Source organism: Pongo abelii, chromosome 16 (genome assembly GCF_028885655.2).
Source record: "Pongo abelii isolate AG06213 chromosome 16, NHGRI_mPonAbe1-v2.0_pri, whole genome shotgun sequence".
Taxonomy (NCBI): Eukaryota; Metazoa; Chordata; class Mammalia; order Primates; family Hominidae; genus Pongo; species Pongo abelii.
Window position 1 is genome coordinate 77,518,800 of NC_072001.2, and position 24,652 is coordinate 77,543,451.

At 51.4% G+C, this 24,652-nt stretch overlaps 1 protein-coding gene across 9 annotated transcripts in view; it reads left to right on the forward strand.

The window, feature by feature from the left end:
- Positions 1 to 24,652, forward strand: part of CCDC33 (coiled-coil domain containing 33) — a 100,785-nt gene that overhangs the window by 40,560 nt on the left and 35,573 nt on the right. For all 9 annotated transcript variants that reach the window (XR_008514193.2, XM_054532895.2, XM_054532893.2 and 6 more), the window contains 4 exons: positions 3,944 to 4,073; positions 4,647 to 4,780; positions 5,760 to 5,831; positions 19,761 to 19,955. Coding sequence is in view for 8 of the 9 variants with exons in the window: in XM_054532895.2 (XP_054388870.2) it covers positions 3,944 to 4,073; positions 4,647 to 4,780; positions 5,760 to 5,831; positions 19,761 to 19,955 (531 nt within the window). In the remaining variant the exon portion in view is untranslated. The remainder of the gene's footprint in view (positions 1 to 3,943; positions 4,074 to 4,646; positions 4,781 to 5,759; positions 5,832 to 19,760; positions 19,956 to 24,652) is intronic.

Here is a 24,652-nt window from a genome sequence, read left to right on the forward strand (position 1 = left end):
ACCAACCTTACCCAGCCATCCCTCAGCAGACCTCCTTCCTGTCTGATTGGCCAGGATTGGGTTACATGCACTTCCCTGAGCCAATCACTAAGGAGGGGTGTGGCTCTGCCTTGCCGGTATAAATGTGGAAGGTTATGGAGGCGGAGCCACCCGAACCCAAGGGCCATCTGCTGGCGATGAGGCAAGGAGGGGCATGGTGGTAGGTTTGGTGGCCCTCAGTAGAGCCTGGTGATGATGGCAAAGCCTGAACTGGTGAGTTAAGGGGTAGATGGCCTGTCGGACTTCACCTGGTCCAGCCTGCTGGAACCAACATAGGGTGGGCCGTGTAAGTTACTCCTACCCCAGCACCTTGGAAGGGGCCCATTGCCCAACAAGCTGCTCCTGTTGTTCTGGTCTCCTACAGAGCTGGAGTGGAGCTCTGGAGCCATGTGTGCCCACCACCATCCCCTCCTCTCTCAGCCCCACAGCTGGCCTGTCCCCAACCTCTCCTGGGGCCCCTTCCATCCCCACAGACCCTGCCCTACTGCTGGCCTCCCCTCAGGCCCCTGCCATCCATTCTCTGAGGAGCAGCCAGGGCATCCCCTGCCTAGCCTTTCCCCTGGGCCCCCCGTCGCTATCACGACAAGGCAAAGTCCCACTCTCAGCCAGGTCCACAGGCCCTGTGCCCTCCAGCCTCCTGGCTTATGGCTCCAGCTCTTACAGGCATTCTGCAGCCCCACTGGACGACTTGCTGTTCTCCACACCCACACTGCCTCTTCCCACCTCCAGCCTCCACCTCTGTTGCACTCGCAGCCTGGAATGGCCTTCTTCTTCCTTACCTGCTGCCCTTGTCCTTCAGGTCCTCCCTGAGAAATGGGGTCAGAAGTCATGGCTTTCTCCTCGCACACCCCAGCTCCCACAACCACAGCTTGCTTAGGACTCTACATGTTTGTGTGTGTGTGTCTGTCTGTCCCCTATCCTCCTGGATGATAGTGGGCTACAGGGTCGGGAGCAGAGTCTGGCTCTAGCAGCACCCCACCGGCATCTGGCATGGAGAAGTCCCCCAGAGTCAACATTTGCTGAGTTCAGTGAAGCTGAACTTTCATCTTAATAGCAAAACATCCATTGTCTCCTTTAACCTTACAACAGGCTTTCAAAGTGAGGAGTTTGAGGCATATCCCCATGGGATGATGGGAAAAGTAGGTCCCAAAGAGGAGAAGGGACTTGAAGGCCACACGGCAAGGTTGAGGCAGACCCAGGCCCAGAGCCAGGGAGTTCTAGCTCCCTAGAGACCCCAGCCCAGCATCTGCTCCCAGCAGCTACTCCTCCAGATGGCGGCCACTATGCCTGGGCAGAGCAGGCAGAGGTGGATGTGGGTGGGCCCAGGGGAAATGAGGTTTCGGGCTTGGAGGGGCCATGGAATGAAGGCTCTGTCCCCAGGGGAAGCAGGTCTGCCTCCATGGCTGGGGGTTAATGGCTTTGCTGAAGATCACAGCTGAGGGTTAATGACATTCTGTAATTCCACTACCGCTGTGGCCCTTCCCATTAGCATCTGCAGGAGATGCCTGCCTCTCCCCGCCCCCACCCTGCACACACATCAGCCACAGCACTCTCACCAGGGCTCTGGCCTCAGACTGCAGGTCTTCTAACTTTGAGTTCCCACCACTCCTGCCTGAACATGCACAAGAGAGGCTGACCCACCCTCCCCAGTCCTAGGTCTGAAGGGATCTTTCCTAGGTGACTTGCCCTGGGAAACTACTCAGGGAAAGGGCTGTTCCTTATTGGGCAGGCAGCCACTCACCACCTCTGGCTTCATAGGCTCCATTTAGACACATGAATAGGTCCCAGAAAGGGCAGCTAGCATCTACTAAATAACCCTCTTCCAGGGTAGGAGCAAGGTATGGGCGGCAGGGGACTGAGTCACAGGTGCCCCAATGCCTGGCAGACAGTCCTAGCCACGTGGAGCTTTCTGCACCCAGGAGAATGGGGTGACTCTGGGAGGGACATGGTTTGGGGATCAATCTTGAAAGATCACTCCCAAGCCCCACAGAACTCACAACCAACTTCTCTCACCAGACCTGTTGGCCAAGCTCCCATAAGAAGTGGTATGCTCCCATCATTGCAGTCTCTGTTCAGGTGTCCAGGGCACCCTAGCCCTGCAGTGATTGCAACCCATCTCCCCAGGGGCAGGGGCAGACACAGCTGAGCCTCGGGCTGGGCCTGGACAAACCAGGCCCATTAGTGTGACCGTCGTCAGCACCCTGCCACTGTGGGGAAGTGGACCTACGCTGATATTTCATGATCCTGCATCAATAACTCCTGGAGCCGCAGTGCATTTGTGCTGACCTTTTCGAGCAATGACTGATTCCTGCGGGGGAGCAGGAGGTGGGAGCGGCTGCTACCGTTGCTGACAGCCCCTGGCTGGGGAACAGAGGCAACGCAGCCACTTGGTGGGTCTGTAGCAACGACCCACAGCCCCGCCCTGTGCTGGGACCCTGCAGGGCTGCCAGCTGGGAGTTACAGGCCGATGGCCATCTCCCATCTCCCACCTTCTGGCCTTGGCAGATGCTGGGCCTCCCCCTGGAGTCTCTCCTCATTCCAGGCGTCCTCTGCACAGGGTGTGCTCAGTGCCACTCCACATTTTTGCTTGTGCTGTTTTCCCATCCTGAAGACCTTTATCCCTGTCTTCACCCAGCCAGACCTTCCTTCAGAGCCTTTCTCTGGTTCTGCTTCCTTTAAGGAGGCTTTTCTGACCACCCATGGGAATATTTCATATAGCTCTCTTATTGGGCAGTGCTACAGTTAATACTGTCTTGTTTCATTGTTTAAATCATACCCATGTGTGTGCCCTAACTGCTGGCCTAGGGTGCCATCAAGTCCCCCGAGTGCCCATTGGCCCACACTTCGGGCACACGGATGCTCTGTAGTCTGCAGAGATGTCTTGGCCTCTGCAAGGGGCTGGGGAAACAGTGTGGGAAAGAGAGGGGCTGGGGAAACTGTGTGGGAAAGAGAGGCGCTGGTGACACAGACAGAGGTCATGTCTAACTTGGCATCTGTGACACCACCAGCCATGGGTGTGAACACGGGTACAACACTTTAGGAAAACAGTTTACCAATAATGAATGAGGTGTCCTAAAATACACATGTCCTATAAGCCAGCAATTCTATTTTAGGTAGTTGTACTAAGGAAGTAATTTGCGACATGAAGATATGTAGCAGAGAACGTTCAATGCAGTGTTATTATAGGGAAAAATGGGAAGGAAGAAATCAGGGCACTTGGACTGACAGAATATCCTGAAGTTACTCAAGTCATGGGTAACGAGTTTTCTGTTGTGGATATGCTTAGGTTTTACCGGCAAATGAAAAATGCAGGATGCTAGAATAGTGATTATACACAAAATATAGACAGAAAAAAACTAGGAAGAAGCACAGTTTTATGAATTATTGTGTTTATCATAGGAACACAGGAGGTGTTTTTCTTCTTCCTATTTTTCTGCATTTTCCCAAATGTATTTATTACGTGTGTGTTGCATTTATTTATTTATTTATTTATTTAGAGATGGAGTTTCACTCTGTCACCCAGGCTGGAGTGCAGTGGTGCGATCTCAGCTCACTGCAACCTCTGCCCCCAGGGGTTCAAGCAGTTCTCCTGCCTCAGCCTCCTGGGTAGCTGGGATTATAGGAGTCCCCCATCACGCCTAGCTAATTTTTGTATTTTTAGTAGAGACGGGGTTTTGCCATGTTGGCCAGGTTGGTCTTGAACTCCTGACTTCAAGTGATCCACTTGCCTTGGCCTCCTAAAGTGCTGGGATTACAGGTGTGAGCCACCGTGCCCAGCCAGCTTGCTTTTATATTGGGAGAAAGATTTGTGACAAATATAGATACACACAACCAAATATCTGAGTATGCCTTGATTTGGGAGAAGCTGTGGCCCCCACCACCTGCTCCTACCCTCTCCCTCTAGCTGTCCAAGCCTGGGGGACCCCCAGAGCAGCCCCTATGGAATCAATCCTTCCTCTTCCAAGGCCGAGATGGAGCTACCAACTTCTCAGAAGACACAGCCCTGGTGCTGGAGTACTACTCCTCAACTTCAAGTACGTGACCCCTGGTGCCTCGCCAGGGTGGCCATGCCTCAGGAGATTTGTATTATGAAAGGGTGTTCAGACCATCCCACCTCTGCCTCCCACAGGGATGGATGGTTCCCAGATGCCCAGGCAGCTTCCTAGTGCAGGCAGAGGAGAGCTGGCTGCATTCCTTGTCCACAGGCCAGGACACGTGGGCCTGTCCCATACTAGGTCTTAGCCTCAAGCTTTGTTTTATTGCACCCATCAGTGATGGGGGAGGGCTGGAGCCCTCGGAACTCACAGAGAGGGGTGAGGGAGATGGGCTTCAGAGACCAGCTGATCCACAGTCTTCTGCACTGTGGGATTGAAGCCCCCAAAGGGTGGAGACGAGGCTGATGTATATAAATTCTGACACACAGAGTACATTTAGAGTTGGCTTTGAGTTCACAAAGCCCTGAAGATGAGAAGAGGATGTATGTGCAGGGAAAGGCCAGGAGGCAGGAAAGCAGGTAGCGGGAGACAGGAGGACTGGATGTCAGATATTAAAGGATGGGGCTGAGGTGGGGACTTTGGCAGGAGTCCCAGTTGATCCCTCACCCACAGTGAAAGGCAGCCAGCCGTGGACCCTCGACCAGCCCCTGGGCATCTCTGTGTTGCCGCTAAAGAGCCGTTTGTACCGGAAGATGCTGACAGGGAAAGGCTTGGATGGGCTTCACGTGGAGCGACTCCCCATCATGGTGAGCCCCCTGCCCTGAGCTTGGCACCTGGCAATCCCACCTGGCCCCACCCTGCCTCACCCTGCCCCACCTCACCGCACCTCCATAGGAGAATTTGGGTTCTCCAGAAGCTTCTGTCAAGGCACCCACCAGGGAAGCCACCCAGTCTAGGAGTGAGGAGCTCCCTGGAATCCCAGAAGCCAGTCTTGCCTCTGGGACTATGACGAACCAAGCCAGAGAAATTGCCCCTGAGCAACTTGGGAGACAAGTACAGGGTGACCCTGTGAGACAGTGCAAGATCTCAGGCTTCCAACCAGCCAGACCCAGGTTCAAATCCTGTCCTGGCCCCATCCTCACTGTGGAAATTCAGGCACATTACTGAACCACGAGAGTCCTCATCTGTAGCACAGGAGCAGCATGCCAAGTACAAAATCTCTGTGTATAACAAGAGAGTTCAGAGCTCAGGCTCTAGAGCCAGACTGTCTGGGTCTAAATTCTGGTTCTACCACATACCAGCTAACATGACCATGGGAAAACTACTGAAAGTGTCAATGCCTCAGTTTCCTTGCCTATAAAATGGGTACATGGCGATAGCACTTTTTTCATAGGGTTGCTGTGGGATTTCATGAGAAAACCCATGGAAAGCACTTAGAATAAGTTCTCAACAAGAATAAATAATATTGTTACCATCATTCTCTATTCCTATGCCATCATTTCTCCCAAAATACTTCTGGCCATCCTGACATAATAGACCTCAATGAATGAGAATCTCTCTGTCAGATGAGCCTGGTAGTACCACACAGGTCTCTAGAGGGGTTAGAAGGGGTGGTGTGGAGGCAGTTTGCGGAGGCAGAAGCAGGAGGCCAGCTCCCACCTCCCTCCCACCCTCCTGGGTGCAGCCCCCAGGTGACACCTTCCAGAGAAATCCGGAACAGTAGGTGGGGCAGAGGCGGAAGCTGCCCTGGCCAGCGTGGTCTGAGTGCTCCCTTTTCCTCCCCAGGACACCAGCCTGAAAACTATCAATGGTGAGGCCCCCACAGTGGATCTCTCCTTCCAGCTGCTTTCCTCTGAGGTAAGGCTGTGGGCCAGGGGAGGGTCAGGGCCAGCAGGCACATGTCAGTGAGATCCAACTTCCTTCACAATTGCTGGCTTTGTTCAGGGACTTCCGGGAGGATGGGACTACTACTTTGGATAGAAACGTCTAAGGGTGATTTGAGACTCCAGAAAAACATAGAGAGAGCTGGGATTAGGAAGAGGAGAGTTGTGAGCAGAGGGCCACCCAGACCTGGGAGTCAGCCTCTGACCAAGCCCAAGCCAAGTCTGGCTCACTGGGATCGAGGTTCTGCAAGGGTGAAATAGGATATCAGTTTTCTATTGCTTTATAACCAACTTAGCAGCTTAAAACAATGCCCATTTATTAGCTGACACTTCTATATGTAGGTCCCATGACACAGGGTGGCTGGAATCAAGATGTTGGCAGGGTCGCATTCCTTTCTGGGGTTCTGGGGAGGAATCTGCTTCCAAATTCATTCAGATAGCCGCCACAATCCAGTTCCCTGCAGTGCCAGACTCACATCCCGGTCTCCTTGCAGGCTGTCAGCCGGGGCGGCTCTCAGCTCCTGAAGGACGCCCACATGCCCCCTCACAATGGCCCCGTTCATCTTAAGCCAGCAGGCATGTCCAGTCCCCGTCACACCTCAAAACTCTGACTTCCTCTTCTGTCAGCAGCCACAGAAAACTTTTAGAGGTGCTTTTAGAGGGATTTTAGAGGGGCTGGTGTGATAAGGTCAGGCCATTCTAATCATCTCCCTATCTTAAAGTCAACGGTGCCATATAACAAACATAATCCCAGGAGTGATCAATCATCATATTCACGAGTTCCAAGAATGAGGGTGTAAAATCTTGGAGGCCCGTTTTTGGAATTCTGTCTACCACAGCTGGGTTGGTCCAAATGTGAAGACACCCAGGGCTAAGCCCTGCCTGCTGGATGAGCCTCGATCCCTCTAGCTAGCTACACCTGGCCTCAGCCCATATTAGAACCCGCTCATTTGGCTGCAGCGCACATGCCAGGCACCCGCTGGACTTTCCCCCTTTCCTCTCAGTGGTGCTGGGATGTGGGTAGTTTAGGACCATGAACCCAGAAAGTGTTTGCAGGGAATAATGTCCGCGCCAGCCCACTCCTGCCTTCTTCCCATGCAGGAAAAATATCCACCAGCTCTGGGGTAGCACTTGGCTCTGTGACCTCACTCATGAAGAACACAGGGAATCCTATGGTGTGGGGTATGAGGAGTATATCTGGGCTGGTACCAGCCTGAAAGTGCCTTTACAAGGCCTCTGGAGAGGGCCTGAGACCCTATTAGCACTCCCTGCTATAGGTGTTCAAGATTGCCCTCTCAAGGGTAGAAGCAACAAACCCCAAGAAAGAGGCACCAGAATCTTGGAGAAAAAGGTCACAAACTTCCCAGTTTGGAGCCCAACCCTCCAGGGCCTCTTCCCAAGGTATAGAGTCTGCCTGTGGCCACTGGCCACTGCCAACCCCTCCCCTCCTCCCTCTGCCTCCTGCTGCTTCCACTGGGCATGTGTATCCTGGGTCTAAAAGGAGCGTCAGGTGCCCCTGGTCAGGGGACTGACTAGTGGGCCCAGGCAGGCAACAGGCAGGTGGGCAGAACAGTTTCCCCATTGCCCAGGGGCTGGGCACAAAGGTCTCCAGTAATGAATTATTCACTGGAGCTGTGCTAAGTGCAGAATTAATCCCTTTCCTTCCAGCTGGCGGCCTCGCTAAATTATCCCTCCAAGTCATGCGGGAAAATGCTGCCGAATTCATTTAGCTGCTGAGTGTTTTGATCTGGGCCTTGTGATTTTAGCGTCTCCTTCCCCCAACCCCCTCCCCCTGGAGGCGGGTAAAAAACCTTTTAGTAATGGATTTCTGAGAAGAAAGGAAAAGAAAGGGGATCAGGATTGGGTGTGTACCAAGAAAATAGTACTAGCAGAAATTCAGATTCTGCAGCCAAGAATTCACACACACACACACACACACACACACACACACACTCTACATATACGCTGTCATTAATCACCTGTGAATATCTACACACGGTCACAGACACACAGATGTGTGCGCACATACCTTGGCAAGAAGGATGCACACTCTTAATGCATATGTACACGCTCTCACATATATGCAAACTGACACACAGACATTTTCACACCTGCAGTGGCACACACAGAAGCTAAATCTCTTTGTAGTGGAACTATTTCTTCGTAAACTATCTGAGAATTGGCCAATAACTGACTCCCTTTGATTCTAGAATCTTGAAGACCAATTTAGGAGCCTAAGTATAAAGTGCTAATGTGGTTAAATTCACCATGAAGTCCTTGCAGCCACAGCACCCATTCATTTATTCTTTTATTCCATGTATATTTGATGAGGAGTCACTGCATGTCAGGTACCATGCAAGGCAAGAAGTAGAATTTTGACTGCCATTGTGGATTGAAATGGGGAGAAGGAGGGGTTGGCAGGGACCTCATTCTGATTTGAGCTCACACCTTCATTGGGCTTGGACATGGCTCTCTAGTGTCTGAGCCCTTTTGGCATCCTTCTCCCTAAGGGATGGCAGGAAAGCGTTGAGAATTCATGAACAGGTCAGATGGCATTGCAGCTAAGTCTAAAGGGGCCCATCCCCTTCTCCATCCCTCATCACCACCTTCACTGCAATACCATCCTTGTTCTCTATGCAACTGCAAACATTTATGAAGCACCCACTATGAGCAATTGCTGTTCTGGATTTTAGGAATATTACATTGAAGAAGAAGAAAAAAAAAACCAATCAGGCCCTGTCTTTGTAAAGCTTGCATTCTTAGCAGGGAGTATGGAACACACAATAAACAAATAATTCATATCAGCTAATGATAAGGGGTCTAAGGAAACTCCAACAAGGTGACATGATACAGAGTCCTTGAAGGGGCTATTTGGACTCCTCGTGGTAGCTGAGTACAGTGATGAGCTAAGCTGCTACAACAAAGAGATCAGGTTCCTGCCCCCTTATTGTTGCACCTAAGGTGTTGCCTGCGACTTCATCATGGAAGGTACCTGGTATTCATCTCTGCATCCTAGACTTTGGGAAGGCAGCAGCAGGGCTGGGGCCATCAACTCTTCCACCCTTTAAATCAAATGTTGCATAATGGGTCCAGAAGCCACCACCTGACACCTGGAGGTCTTAGAGTCCTGTGGACACTCCAGCTGCCGAGGCTTGTGATAGTGGGCCTCTCAGGCCCCTCGTTCACATGGTCAACAACTCCATCCTAGGGGTAGCTCTTTGCATGTGGTCAGACATGGTCAGTGCTGTCACAGAGCGGAAACGCTTCAGAAGAAATGAATGCGCGTGCCCTATTTGGGGCCCAGCCCCAGCCTGAGGACATAGGCTCTTTCCCATGAGCCTCCATGTCCAGGAGTTTCGGGCACAGTCTGTCCTGGATAATTGGACATTTTGGTGAACACAGCTTCCCCACACCCACCACTTCCACATCACCCAGTCTCAGAGCTTTCAGAACCAGCATGGTGAAATTTGCAAATAGGCAGAGACAGCAGTGGTCTCTCTCAACAGCCCACCCTGGACAACAATCTCCCTGGCAGCACATGGTCATCCCAGTCTCTTCTCCTGTGCTGCCAAAACAGAGAGCTCACTACCTCCAGAAGCAGGCCTTCCCATGGCTGAGTGATAGAAATGGCCACCCCACATTGAGCTCAACCTGCCTCCTGGGGACCTCCCTCTGCCCCAAGCTCCTGGCTTTGCCCCCGAGGCTGCAGGGCAACCCCAGCAAGCCTCCTACATAGATCACATAGTCAGCCAACACTTTTGAGGGCAGACTAGATAACAAAGCCTGCAGTCTCAGTGAATGGCAAGAGGTGGTGGTCTCTGGTTTGGAATATTGCACTTGAAGGTAGTTGGTTGGTGATGGGTTCATTTTTTACCCTCTGGTGGGACTTCTCTAGTCATTTGCTGCTTAAAGTGATCTGCCTTAAGATGGTTTGTGTGTGTAGGTGAGTACATATATGAACACACACAGATCACACAAAAACTAGAAAAACATGTACACTCATATACAAAAACACATACACAGAAAACTTCCCTTTATTGCACATTAAGTGGGGACTGGCCTTTGAGGTCCATTAGGCTCTAAAAATCCATGAGTCTGGCTGGGTGCGGTGGCTCACGCCTGCAATCCCAAGACTTTAGGAGGCCGAGGTGGGCGGATCATGAGGTCAGGAATTCAAGACCAGCCTGGCCAACATGGTGAAACCCTGTCTCTACTAAAAATACAAAAATTAGTTGGGTGTGGTGGTGGGCGCCTGTAATCCCAGCTACGTGGGAGGCTGAGGCAGGAGAATAACTTGAACCTGGGAGGTGGAGGTTGCAGTGAGCCAAGATCATGCCACTGCACTCCAGCCTGGACAACAGAGAAAGACTGTGTCTCAAAAACAAAAACAAAAACAAAAAAAACTCCATGAGCCTATGGCTACTCCACATACACACACACATAAACCTTTGGTCTTGTCCATTCCCCCTCTGATCTCAGCCTCTTCTCTTTGAAGAGTGTGATGTGGTCCCTGGGGAGTCTACACTTCCCCAGGCAAAGCAGCTTGGCTGTCTTAATGAACTGGTTTCAAGATCCCACAGCATCCTGGGTGCCCTCCAGCTTGCAGCCAGCCTCTTTGAAGTGAGGCCCACACTGCCCAGGTTTTCTGGGCTGATCTTGTGGATTGGAGCCTGGCATGCACACAGTAGGTGCTCACTGCATCAGTTCCTGCCTCTCTGCCTGGAAATGCACCTCCCCATGAGGTGGGACAAGTTCATATCATCATCTGGGTATACAGCAACATTTCTCCTCTTGGGTTTAAGATTTGGGATCCATCGCCTTGCCCAGATGGGGCACCAGGCAGAAGTAGGGCCTCTCAGATGGGTGGCCACACCCTCCTCAGCCCACAGCCCCCAGAGATGCTGGGATGACTTGAAACCCCCTGGCTTCCTGGGAGTATAGAGAGGGTGCATTTGAGGAGAGGTGGCAGTGGTACCTGCTGTCACCACTAAAGGGAGGGGCAGCTGCCACGGTCCCATCTGACCTTCCCCCTCCCTCTCCCCCTCATAGGGAGGGAGTGGGGCAAGTCTTTGATGCTACTCTGGTGGCTTCTTTTCAGACTAGTTACAAAGATCTCTCTGGAGACCAGCCCAGAGTGAGGACAAGTGGCCACTTAGCAAATATAGAGGAGAGGGCAGGGGACAGGCAGCATCATGCTGGCTTTTGAAGAATTTTTATAGATTTTTTGTAAGCCACACCTGACACCCCTGGGCTGGTCCTTAGAGAAACCGCAACACAAACCTCCCTCCATTTCTTCCCCAAGCACAGCGGCCTGAATGGGCCAGTGCCCAGGGCAGCACAGCAGTCTCCTCCACTGGTTCTGCCCTCTGAAGGCTCTGTTCCCACCCCCAAGACTCCATCTCTGAAAACACTACCATAAGGATGGATCCAGAGAGAGAGACCCTTTCCCTGCCACCATCTCACATCATCCCTCACTGCCCTCCCTCCCACACCTAAAGCCTCTCCCTCCTATCCTCTCATTGCCTCAGGTCATTTGGCAGGAGGCAGAGGAGACAGATCCACCCCTTGCCCACAGGTGCCCTTTCCCTCACCTGCTTAGGTTCTAGGTCCAGTGTAGAGCTCTTCCCATCCCATCCAAAGGAAACTTAGAGCTGGGCATGGTGGCTGTGGAGAAATTAAAATCTGTACACCTGTAATCCCAACACTTTGGGAGGCCGAGGTGGGCGGATCACCTGAGGTCAGGAGTTTGAGACCAGCTTGGCCAACATGGAGAAACCCCGTCTTTACTAAAAATACAAAAATTAGCTGGGCTTGGTGGCAGGAGCCTGTAATCCCAGTTACTAGGAGGCAGAGGTTGCAGTGAGCCGAGATCACACCACTGCACTCCAGCCTGGGTGACAGAGCAAGACTGTCTCAAAAAACAGAAAACAAACAAACAAATCAAAGGAAGCTTAGGATGGGGCAGGAGAGACATGAGAGTCTATGCTTTCACAAGGCCAACCTGGCCCCCAGGTCACAGACTGTGTGTGGGAGCAGGGCTGGCCATCCCACCTCTCCTCCTGCGCTGCCATGACAGAGGCTCCTACCTGCTTTCCACAATGCCTGAATCCCCATATAGTGTTCCCTGCCTTGGGGACAATAATGGCCTCCCTTGGTGATCGTGCAACTCCCATGCTGCCCACTTCAGAGAGAAGGAGCTAAACAGTCCCTCCAGAACACACACAGAGTTTGACAGACTCTACTTGGTCACTTCCCATGACAGAGAGCTCATTACCATCCAGGATGCCCTCTCCATCCTCTACTAGCTCCCTTCTAAACTTCCTTCTGTCTCTCTTCAATTTCCTGCCCCTGGCCCTGCCTTTTCCTTCCAGAGGCCAGCTCCAGAGAAGTCAGGGCCTATAACCATGTCAGCCCTACTGACATTTGCAAACTTTTTATGGCATCTCCAGCCTGAACCCACTCTCATTCCTCTTCTTCTTTGTAGCACTTGGTTTCTGATTCTCGTCCTGCTGGTTGTCTCCTCTTGACAACATTCCTGTTAAAGTATCCCCCAAAACTGTGGGGCCCAATCAGCATTAGAGGTAGAGTAGGAACATCACTCCCTCTCTCTGAATACATTCTCCCCTTTGGTGCAGCTGCAGCCTAGCTTTGGTTCTATTTTAGTATTTATCAAAGCAGTGAGGGTCTGTTTAGAGCCAGAATCTGACTCTGGCACATCAGTAAGCAGCATGTCTGCATCTTGCCTCCCTGCTGTCCTATATTGAACTTAGACAGGGTTTCTCTCCCCTGTGGTATTTCACCTTTTTCATCTCAGCCCATCTTCTAAGCTTGAGATCATTCTGGACCCTGATTTTATCATGCAACACACTCACAGCCCCATCTGTACCCCCAACCCCAAGCTCCAGGTCATCTGTGGAGGTGGCCAAGACATTTGAAGTGCTACAATGTCCACCTTGTAAGCCTGTAGACCTGGGCTTGAATCTGGATCTTCCATTTGATCTTAGCCATCCTGAGTTTCACTGTTCTCATCCATAAAAGGGGATTGTAATCCCTACCAGCCAGGAACATAGTGAAGATTGAATGAGGAAGCATGTGCAGGTGCATAGCACAGTGTCCTGCAGATGCTCAGTAAAGGGATCTCTTAGTGTCTTTCACCCAGGTTTCTGACAAACATGCTGAACTCATCAGGGATGAGGACAGGGCTCCTGGGGGAGGGGAGGTGGTAGAGCCCTGCGAACCCATCACTCGGTGCCCGCTCCTTATAACAGCTGCTTCACCAGCTTCGCATCCATAAGGACATCAGGAGGCCTTGTCAAGTGCTGAAGATAAACATCGCCAGCACCACATTTGGTCTCGCTGCAATTTTCTGAGAATAAAGAAATGGGGGAAGAGACAGACAACCATCTCTCCAGAAGCCAGACTTGCTGAAGTCCTCAATGTACCCTGCCCTGAGTTGGGGGCTGTGGAGCCTAGGAGCTCCCAGGGCAGAGTGGGAAGGGCTGGATGGAGAGGCATACTGCTTCCAATTGCTAGTCATTCAGAAGACCTGCTTTAGCTCATCTCAAATGCCTCACCAGGCTGGGTGTAGTGGCTCATGCCCATAATCCCAACACTTTGGGAGGCCAAGATGGGCAGATCACTTGAGCTCAGGGATTCGAGACCAGCCCGGACAACATGGCAAAACCCCATCTCTACTAAAAATGCAAAAATTAGCCAGGCATGGTGTGCACCTGTAGTCCTAGCTACTTGGGGGCGCTGAGGCAGGAGGATTGCTTGAACCTGGGAGGTTGAGGCTGCAGTGAGCTGAGATGGTGCCATTACACCCCAGCCTGGGCAACAGAGTGAGACCCTGTCTCAATTTATTTATTTTTTTAAATGCCTCACCAACCACAGAACCCAATGTTGCCTTGAGAATGTGAGCCTACAACTCCCGGCTGCAGATGGCATGTATTAAGTCAGAATGCAGAGATGACTGAGGAAACTGGACATTGAACACTCCTCTCCCCTGCTCTGCTCTCCCTGTGAGCCCAGTGCATAATTGGTAGGTTGAAGAAGGGGGAGGGAAGGAATAGAGAGAGACATGGCAGAAGCTTCTAGACAAAACTTCCCAGAAAATTAGAGTTGGTCTTGGGACTCCCCCCTTCTGAAAATCCAACCACCTTAGCATAGACCTCCCTTCAGTGCCTTCAGCCAAGATGTATCTCTGGCCCAGCCAAGGTCATTCATTCATTAACCATTTATTACTTTTCCTTTTTTTTTTTTTTGAGATGGAGTCTCAACCTGTTGCCCAGGCTGGAGCACAATAGCATGATCTCGGCTCACTTCAACCTCTGCCTCCTGGGTTCAAACGATTCTCCTGCCTTAGTCTCCCCAGTAGCTGGGATTACAGGTGCCTGCCACCACGCCCAGCTAATTTTTGTATTTTTAGTAGAGATGGGGTTTCACCATGTTGGCCAGGCTGGTCTCAAACTCCTGACCTCATGATCCACCTGCCTTGGCCTCCCAAAGCTGTTTATTAGATTTCTAACCTGTGCCAAGCAGTAAAGCACCCCAACAGATCACTACCACCCATCTTACTAAGGACCCATCTTACTAAGGGTCCTGGTTGAGATTGGTGCATTGAATATACAGAGAGATTGGTGCATTGAATATACAGAGGTCAGGGCAAGCATCACAGAAAGGCATGGTTTGAGCTCTGTTCCAAATAGTGGGTTGGAAACTGGCAAAGCAAGGGTGCTTCAGGCAAAGGGACCCCCATGTGCAAACGCATGGAGGCATGACAGTGTCTGGAGCACATGACATATGGGAATTGTAATGGGCAGTGAGACTAGAAAGCTAGATGAAGTCTAGATTGTAGAGGACCTGGGTGCTAGGGTGCAGGGTGAGGGCTTTATCATAAAGTGGTAGGAAACTAAGAAACGTCTTGGAGCGGCAGTAAGATGTGATCTCATCTGTGTTGGAAAGGTCTCTCTGCATGAGAATAGGGGAACCCCAAGGGAAAAAATTAAATTCAGAAAGCCGGGTTTCAGGGTAACAAGAGTGAGCCCACAGTCAAATCACTGAGCCACAGGCAGGACTTTCATACTAAAATCCCCAACAGAATTTTTAAAAATTCTTATCAGTGGCTCCCCTCCTCTGGCCTCACAACTTGCTTTGGGATTAACCCTGTAACACCACTTTCTGGCAAATGAATCATGGCCCCACCAAGGATTAACACTGGGGCTCTTCTTGGCTGGGAGACAGACCCAGAGCTTCAAACCCCACTGCAGCTGCAAGAGCACGCAGGATGCCATAAATGAGGCTCACTATATGCAGGGGAGGCAGCAAGCCCTCTTGGAGGGGCCTGTTGTCTGAGCTTCGCCTACAGCTGAAGAGATAAGAACCTACAACTGCAGCCACAGGAAATGACAAAGCAGTGACTGATCGGGGAACTGCTGCACAGGGCTCATTATGGCGCTTGCCAGTGGGCGAGACACCCTTATCAGGGAGAAAATTGCATCAGGCCTCCTGAATTACTGGCGATTGGAAGCAGATTTCTTGGGACTCACTTTGTTAGATACCTAATGAGCGGGATACAGGCGGGCAGAGCCCAAAGCCGGCGGGGTGAGGGACAAATGTCTTTGTTAAACAGAATTTGTCAGTTTCCGCTTCAGGCCCCCTGGGGAGGGTTCAGGGCCAGCTAATTGAATTAAGAGCATGTGCGCTCCAGCAAGAAGGCTCAGGGAGGGGCGAGAGGCAGGCAGGCCGGAAGGCGGGCACTTTCAGCACCAAGGACAGCAGCTGCAGCCTGGCTAGTCTGTAATTGCGGGGCAGGCTGGAACTGTTGCATTTTGCATGATTGGGGGTCTAGGGGATGGAATGGGTAGAAGGAAGGCAGAGGATGTTGTGGGGAGGAGGGAGACAGGTGACCTAAGAAGCCTCAAGCCTGTGATGCCATTGGCCTTGTCTGTCTCAACAGACCCAACTCTGCTAGCAACAGTGAGTGCTGGGAGGAGTGAGGAAGGGGTGGCTTCTCCCCAACCATGGCACTCACATGTGGTGTGCGCAGCTGCAACAACACAGGGAGCAGTGAGCTGAATGCTGGGTCTGAGCTAGTGCGTGGCCATGCATCTCTTTGAGCTTTCAAAGTCAATCTCCGATTATAGTCTTAATGAACCAGGATGTGCTGCAGCCACGAAGCCATGGGGACAGGGGCCACTTGTCAGCCCCAAGCTGCCCCAGCAGGCAGGGCAAGGCTTGTCAAATACAGAAGCAAATAAGTAGGCTTGTGGAGTGGGCCAGCAGCCCCCACCTTACCTGGAGGAAAGGAGAGTGAGGCAAGGCTGGACTTGATTAGGAGGAGCTAGTCTTGGGAGGAGTTAGTCTCCAAGGCCCTTCCCATCCTCCACCCTGACTCACCATCTCCTATGGGTTGGCTCTTTCTATGGTCTCGAGCAGCCTGGCCCTCTCTATGGTCTCAGGCAAGCTCCCTTCCTTGAGAAGCAAGGGGGTGAGGGCATAATTTCCTTCCCCAAATGTAAGCTGATTGAAGCTGTGGAGTCTGGAGAGGCAATGCTGACCCTAAAGAAGGGAGAACTATTAGGGAGAATTTAGACATGATGGATCTCTTGGTGCCCCTCACCTCACGTGACAAAAGCAACTCCCTCTGATGTGCCCTGCAGGATCTGTGCTGTTTGGAGGTCTAAAGATTTCACTATAAAAGTTACCTCTCCACCTTGCCTCCAAATCCCAGGCCAGGATGGGTCCTGGCAAAGTTGAATGGGACAGGGGAATGGGAAGGTGGGCAGAGACCTGCAGGGTGGGGAGGTACAGGCATGGAGCAGCCATGGGAACAGATCCTGGCCAGTGCCAGCTCCAGGGTAGGGCAGGACAAAATCATTGAGCCTGGAAGGCACTACAGGAAGGGTGGCTGGAGCAGGGACGGGCAGGATAGACTTAAAGTCCATAGGTACTCTGCCTTGCCTGCCCTCCTTCCCAGAGCCCACCTCCACCTCACCCCATAAGAGACTGTTGGGGTAAAGGCACTTGTCTGGACTAAGGGGTTGTTCTCACCTTTATTTTAACTTTGTGATGAAATTAAATGGATTATACATGGTAAATTTCAGAATCCACATAAAAGTACCTAGTGAGTGCCCAGCTCTGACCTGGGGCTCAGTAAATGTCAGCTCTGGGTTATTGCATTGACCCATCTGGTGCTGGGGCCACACTGAGTGGATGTCAGGGAGACAGGCTGTGGGGGAGGGAACTCCCTTGCAATTGTCCCTGCTTTCAGTACTGATGGGGGCACCTCTGGAGACCTCTCCCTTGATTTCATTACTTCTACTTCCTCTCCTAACTGGATTAGATGGCAGTCTATGAAATCCAGGGCATGGAGATTGGCTTTCTGCCTGGAAATGAGCAGAAATGTCATTATAAGTCCTGAATCAGCATCTCACCGCAGCCCCAGGGGCCACCTGGTCAACGGGAAGGTGGTCTTTGCCCTGTATTTATGCTTTCCTTCATTCTCTCCTGCATTCATCCATCCATTCATCCACCCACCCACCCATCCATCCATCCATCCATCCATCCATCCATCCAATATGCATTTTGTAGCTCTTCCTCTGCAGTCAATCTAGTGTTCAGCTGTTCTGAGAAGGAGAAAGATGTGGTAATTTTTCCTATCTAAAACACATGGCCAGAAAACCCTAAACCATCTCACTCAGATACTACCCTGGGTGCCTTCATGTCAGTGGGGAGCCTCCAAGTGAAGCCTGCCCTCTGTGAGCCATAGCTACTGAGAGGACCAGGTGGGAGAGAGAGCCAGGCCTTATGCCCACAGACAAAACAGGCCCATGAGTCTTGGTCATGAAGCGCAGTAGGTGGCCTGCCAAAGTCAGCCTCGGGGTCCCCCAGTGTCCCACTCTTCCCATTCCAAGAGTCTTGTTATAGCTGCTTTTTCTTTGGTGTTGTCTATTTTGCACCCATTTGATGGGGAGTCGGGGGATATAGAGCCCAGACTTAGCCAAATGCCTCTATGTACTTATGTGACTGTCCCTTACTCTATAGACATGGCCAGAAATGTCTTTGCATTAATGAATTTCTGCACAGCAAATTTTATTTGAAAGGGGCATAAAGGAATAATTACTTAAAGAATTTCAGTGGTAAAGTGAAGGGTCCTTGTCTCAATTCATTGAATTAGTATGCATGGACTTTCCTATAGAAGAACCACTTAAAAAGAGGCCCACCTGCACTCATTCCCTCTCTGGTTGTTCAGGGTCAAACACCTGGGCACCTCTAACTCTGAGCGCATCTGTACTGGTTGGCAGTGTGCCCATTGCTCTATTTATTTCTAGCACAAGACTCCAGACAGCGGAATAATTTGTCTGCTATGCAGCCAAGAGAGGATTCCAACAGCTGGTGCAGGGTGGAACTGGCTCACTTTTGAGGTCCCTGAAAACCCTAGGAGTGCATGATTCTTTGAACAATGAGTATGTTTTAGAGATAACCATGAATTTCCAACAGGGTTTTAAAGTAACCCTTCCCCAAAGGGAGCACAGACATGTCCCTAAGCCCAAGGAACTTAAAATTTTATTAAAAAAACAAAAATAGCAGCCAGGCACAGTGGCTCACGCCTGTAATCCCAGCATTTTGGGAGGCCGAGGTGGGCAGATCACAGGGTCAGGAGTTCGAGACCAGCCTGGCCAATATGGTGAAACCCCATCTCTACTAAAAACACAAAAAATTAGCCAGGTGTGGTGGCGGATGCCCGTAGTCCCAGCTACTCAGGAGGCTAAGGCAGGAGAATTACTTGAACCTGGGAGGTGGAGGTTGCAGTGAGCCGATATCATGGCACTGCACTCCAGCCCAGGCGAGAGAGCGAGACTCCATCTCAAAAAAAATAAATAAATAAAAAGAAGAAAAAGAAAAACAAAAATAGCAGGCAAGTCTGGAATTAGAGAGCAACATGAAAGCACAGACAGCCAACTGCTAGACCAGAAGAACCCAGAAAACCTACAAGTCAGTGTGAGCCGAGACATCAAGGCATCCTTGGGCGGTGCGGGTGCAGGAGGTATTTGAGTGGCATCAGACTTTAGGCACATGAGAGTGATAATCCTGCCAAGGGAGAAGGAGGAGAACAGGAAAATAACATGGAGGGAGACGAAGGCTCATCAGAATATACAGAGAGGAGAGACTCTCTGCTTAATGGGTGGTAAGATTGAAGGATGATAGAGGAGATGAAATGGAAAATAGGTCTACATAGCAAAGGGTGTCAAAAGAGTGTAGGATTTTAGAAGCTGTTGTTACTGCACCAAGTGTGGGTGTCAGAGATGGCATAATTCATTTATTCTTCCACCAAAAATGTATTGAGTGCCTACAATGAGCCAGACACTAGGGATAGACAAGGTTCCTTGCTGACATGGGACTCACATCCTAGCATGGGCATTTGCAGAAGGGAGGCAGTTAAGAAGTAAATGCATTTTTAAATTTTCTGGTAGAGTAAGTGCTATGAACACAGTAAAATGGGATAAATGAATAGAGAGTACCTTGGAAGTGGGATCACTTTAGATAGAGTGGGCCTCTATCTCAAAGGGCAGGGACCCTCTGAGCAGATCACATCTGGGCTGAGACTTGAATGATAAGAAGGAGACAGCTGTGTAAGGATCCCTGAGGACCTCCAGGAAGAGAACAGCAAATGCCAAGGCCCTGAGGCAGGAGTGAGCTTGGCTTGTTGGAGGAACAGCAAGGGTCATGTATTGGGGGCCCGGTGAGCAAGGGGCAGATGGTAGGAGGTGTGCACGGGCCAGCCATGCAGGACCTCCTGAGCCATGAGGAGGAGAGGCTTGGGGTGTAGAAGGTGTGCTTATGGTAGATGGGCACAGAGAAGGGGCTTGTCCTGAAGTTTCTCTGCACCGTCTCTTCTCAGAGACCAGAAAACTTCTTGACACCAAACAACAGCAAGGCTCTTCCTACCTTGGACCCCAAGATCCTGGATGAGAAGCTGGGAACCATCCAAGAGTCCTGGTCCAAGGACACAGTGAGCTCCACAGTGGACTTGAGCACGTCCACTCCACGGGAAGCAGAGGAGGAACCTCTGGTGCCTGAGATGTCCCGCGACACAGTGAGTGTCTCTCCCCAGGTGGGAAGGGCCGGGGCAGTGATGAGGCCTTGGGAAGGGGACTTGACTGCCATCTGCAGGACTGCTTCATGCCTCAGGAGGCCAGTAGACCTTCCTCCCCTTAGGCACACTCTGCATGTGAGTTACCCCAAAGTCAAACTGCTGGGTGCTGTGGCTTCTTCATTTGCAGGGTCTCTTCACCTTTTGAGTGGAACTCCCATGTAATTTCTTTCAAAACAAACCCATGCAACACTTGTAAGCCAGGGTTCCATTTACGTGTGTAGGCATCAACTCAGAACTTCCTGAGGTGCATGGCCACTGGGTAGTGGGAAGCACCTTTAAGAGATTCATTTTAGCTTATAACAGGAGAAACTGGGGCTCAAAAAAAGAGGACTCCAGCTGGGCACGGTGGCTCACGCCTGTAATCTCAGCACTTTGGGAGGCCAAGGGGGGCGGATCACCTGAGGTCGGGAGTTCGATACCAGCCTGACCTACATGGAGAAACCCCATCTCTACTAAAAAATACAAAATTAGCCGGACGTGGTGGTGCATGGCTGTAATTCCAGCTACTCAGGAGGCTGAGGCAGGAGAATCACTTGAACCCAGGAGGTGGAGGTTGCGGTGAGCCAAGATTGTGCCATTGCACTCCAGCCTGGGCAACAAGAGTGAAACTCCATCTCTAAAAATAATAATAATAATAATAAAAGAGGACACCAATTTTGGTGACAGAGTCTGTGTCCTTGATCATGGGAGCTGCTGTGTCTTCCTGTTGCCGGTTGAGCAGATGCTCCGGAAGGGCTGGTGGAGGTGGCCAAAGTGACATCCTAATTTGCTGAGGAGTCAGTGCTGGGTTTCAGCCCTTGATGCAGAGAGCTAAAGAATGGGCTACCAAAGAGACAGTCCAGGGAGGTGCTACCCAGTAACCATGACTGAATTATTGGGTGGCTTGCTCCCTTCTTCTACAGCGGGTCCCATGGGGAACGCTGCTCTGGAAGATCTTGAGAAAAGGCCCCAGACAGGGCCACCAGTCCATAGGGAAGTCCAAGCCATCCTCCTCCCAGGACCTGACCTCCTCCACCAACAGCCTCCTCATCTTCCCCTGGCACTTCTGCACCTTTCTGGAACATGTCCCATCGGACGAGTAGGAAGGCTGGCTGTCTGCTGGGCATGCCCAGGTTTCTTCCACATGAGCACCCCTGCCCACCCTGGAGCAGGGCCATCCTGCTCAGGCACCACAGCACTCATAGGCCATCTTTACAATTTCCTCCCGTCACCTCTGGCCCTTGGGGAAACAGCCCTTGGGATCAACATCCAGCTCAGTCATAAACTGCATTGAAAATAAAGAAACCCTGTCTTTGGAGATTTGGGGCAGCATGAATAAACCACTTCCTCCTGCCCTCTCCACATCCTGGCCACATGGTTCCCCCTTCTTGTGCCTCTAAGCAGAGGTAGTAAAGGAAAGAGAGGCTAGGTGCATGGCCTCCATCTGTAATCTCACCACGTGGACAGGCCAAGGTGGGAGGATCGCTTGAGCCCAGAAATTTGAGACCAGCCCTGTCAACATAGTGAGATCCTGTCTCTACAAAAAATTCAAAAAATTAGCTGGACATGTTGGTGATGTCTGTAGTCTCAGCTACTCAGGAACCTGAGGCAGGAGGATCACTTGAGCCTGGGAGGTCAAGGCTGCAGTGAGCTATGATCGTGCCACTGTACTCCAGCTTGGGTGACAGAGCAAGACCCTGTCTCGAGAGAAAAACAAAATAAAAGAAAAAACAGGCCAGGAAAGAAAGAAAAGGGAAGGTGCCATCACGGGGAAAGGCACATGGGAATGGAGGAGAAAGAAGGCATCCCTCCCTGGTCTCAGCCCTTGGAGGGCTCAGAGCAACCTCTCCTGCTCAGCTGCCCAGGAGGGGCCAACCAGCCAACCCTCTGCCCTCCCCAGGCTAAGCCTCCACCTTCCCCCAAGGATGCAGACCTCAGCCCCTGACTCATACCACCTCTGGGAGCAGGAACCTCAAGCACCTCCTGGCTGGACAAGCCTCTCACATCAGCCACCTGGGCACTGACATAGCACAACCAAGGAAGGGAAAGTACCCAGCCCCGCTCCTAGTACTGGGCATGGCAGGCAGTCCTTCATTTGGAGTCTGCTGGGTAAAGCATCCAACGTCTGAACTGAGGTCATTAGGTCTGAGAGTCTTTGAGAGAAAGCAGATACAGATGTCTTAATACCATGAATTTGTTTGTGGGAAGTGAGACACAAATTGCTGGGGTGGGGTGGGTTGGAGTTTGCACTGTACTTATAAAACTTGATGATGATGATGATGATGATGATGATGATGGTGATGATGGTGATGATGATGATGATGATGATGATGGTGATGATGGTGATGATGATGATGATGGTGATGATGATGGTGGAGGAGGAGCAGAGAGGAAAAAATAGAGTGGAGGAAGAAATGGCCTTTAAATGTAGAATGGATCTAAGAGGTGGGCAATATAAACAATGTTTTCAACATCTGAAAGAATATTAGAATAACATGGGTAGAGGGCCAGTCTTGATTTTCTCTTAAGAATTAAACCAAAAGAGATGGGACCAGACTGCAGCTTGAGAAGTCAAGGTTAGCCATTAGGAGGAAGTGTTTTTTGGTTTTTTTGTTTGTTTGTTTGTTTTTGAGATGGAGTTTCTCTCTTGTTGTCCAGGCTGGAGTGCAATGGTGCAATCTCAGCTCACCACAACATCTGCCTCCCGGGTTCAAGAGATTCTCCTGCCTCAGTCTCTCGAGTAGCTGGGATTACAGGCATTCGACACCCTGGCTAATTTTGCTTTTTTTTTTTTTTTTTTTTTTTTGGGACTGAGTCTCACTCTGTCACCAGGCTGGAGTGCAGTGGTACTATCTCAGCTCATTGCAACCTCCACCTCCCGGGTTCAAGCGATTCTCCTTCCTCAGCCTCTTGAGTAGCTGGGATTACAGGCAGGCGCCACCACACCTGGCTAATTTTTGTATTTTTAGTAGAGATGGGGTTTCACCATGTTGGCCAGGATGGTCCCGAGCTCTTGACCTTGTGATCTGCCCGCCTCTGCCTCCCAAAGTGCTGGGATTACAGGCGTGAGCCACTGCACCCGCCTTGTATTTTCAGTAGAGACGGGGCTTCTCCATGTTGGTCAGGCTGGTCTTGAACTCCCAACCTCAGGTTATCCACCTGCCTCAGCCTCCCAAAGTGCTGAGATTAGAGATGTGAGCCACCACACCCAGCCAGGATGAAGTGTTTTTGAGCAACAGTAACCATTGTGAGCGACAGAGGAGTAGGGAGAGAAAGAAGCAGCCTGAGCATGCTAGGCCGGGATTCTGGGAGGCTCTGAGTGATACCCCATACCCACAGACTGCAGAGGTGTTGTGAGCTGGGTCTGATGGAGAACTCACTCAAGCATGCCCACCCTGGGCATCACCCCCAGCACTCCCATCAGTAGCTCATTCACCCAGAGAGAGTGTTCCTGGTCCCTCTACCCTCCCTCTTGCTGGACACCTGGTGAGGCTTTAAGGACTGGCTAGCCCTGGTTTGCTGTCGGGTTAGGGCCACTCAGCCACCACCATCCAGCCCTTGAACTAAAGAACACACTGACTTATTCGCCTCTGGGCTCCAGAGCCCTGCCCAGGCCTGGTCCAAGACAGATGTTGGTAAATGCTTGTTGGGCAATGGACTAGAACCCCTGGCTGGACAACAAGAGAATCAGAAAGAACCTTGGAAAGTATCTAGACTGATCCTCTCGTTTTACAAAGGGTGGCAATGAGGTGGCCCAGGGATGGGCAGGAATGGGCCTGCCCGAGGCTTCCCGACATGGCAATCTCATGCTGCCTTGCATCCAGCCAAGGAAATACTGGACACTACAGAGGCCTGCATGCTCAGTCGACTTGGCACCATCGGGTCCCCCAGAGACTCATAGAGTATCCAGGGCAGTGGGTATGCCCCTCTCCCTTACCCATCCCACTCTGTTCCAGGCACCCCGTCCCTCCTTGTTCCTGACTCTTGGCTACATCCTTGTTTATCCTCTCACCCCTGGTTCAGCCCCCCAACTCATCATTTCTCTCTCTCACTCCCTCTCTCACTCGCCTTCTCGCTCTCACTCTCTCACTTTCCTCAGATTTACCAGGCTGGCTATTTCTACCTCTGACACTTTGCCCTAGTTGGGGCCTAGAGACCCAGCCCCCAGCCCCAGCTCCTACCCACTGGCCAGGGCCCAGAAGGATCATGGCAGGACCCAGACACACATGTTCACGTGGCCGGTAGATCCCAGTTACAGGCAATAGAACGTGGGGTGGGTAGCAACAGTGTACGGCTCCATGACAAGCACAGGTAGCCTAGCTGTGTAGCAACGGGTCACTGTTCCATAGCAACCAAACAAAATTACATAGCAATGGATGAACTCAAGCGACCATGAGACACAGTGACAAGCAATCGAACGTGGCCGTGGAGCAGTGGAGTGTCATTGCATAACAATAGACCCAAGCCGTAGAATCATGTCACACAGCCCTGCACTGCAGGAGGGCGCAATCATAGGAATGAGTACGGAGCACAGTGTGGAAGACGTAGGCAGACGTACAGAGTAGTAGCACTGGGACACAACTGAGTAGCAATGGCACGGTCACAGTGTGTGTGGCTCCTGGACATGCGGCCAGGGAGCGGTGGCCGGCAGCAGGTCC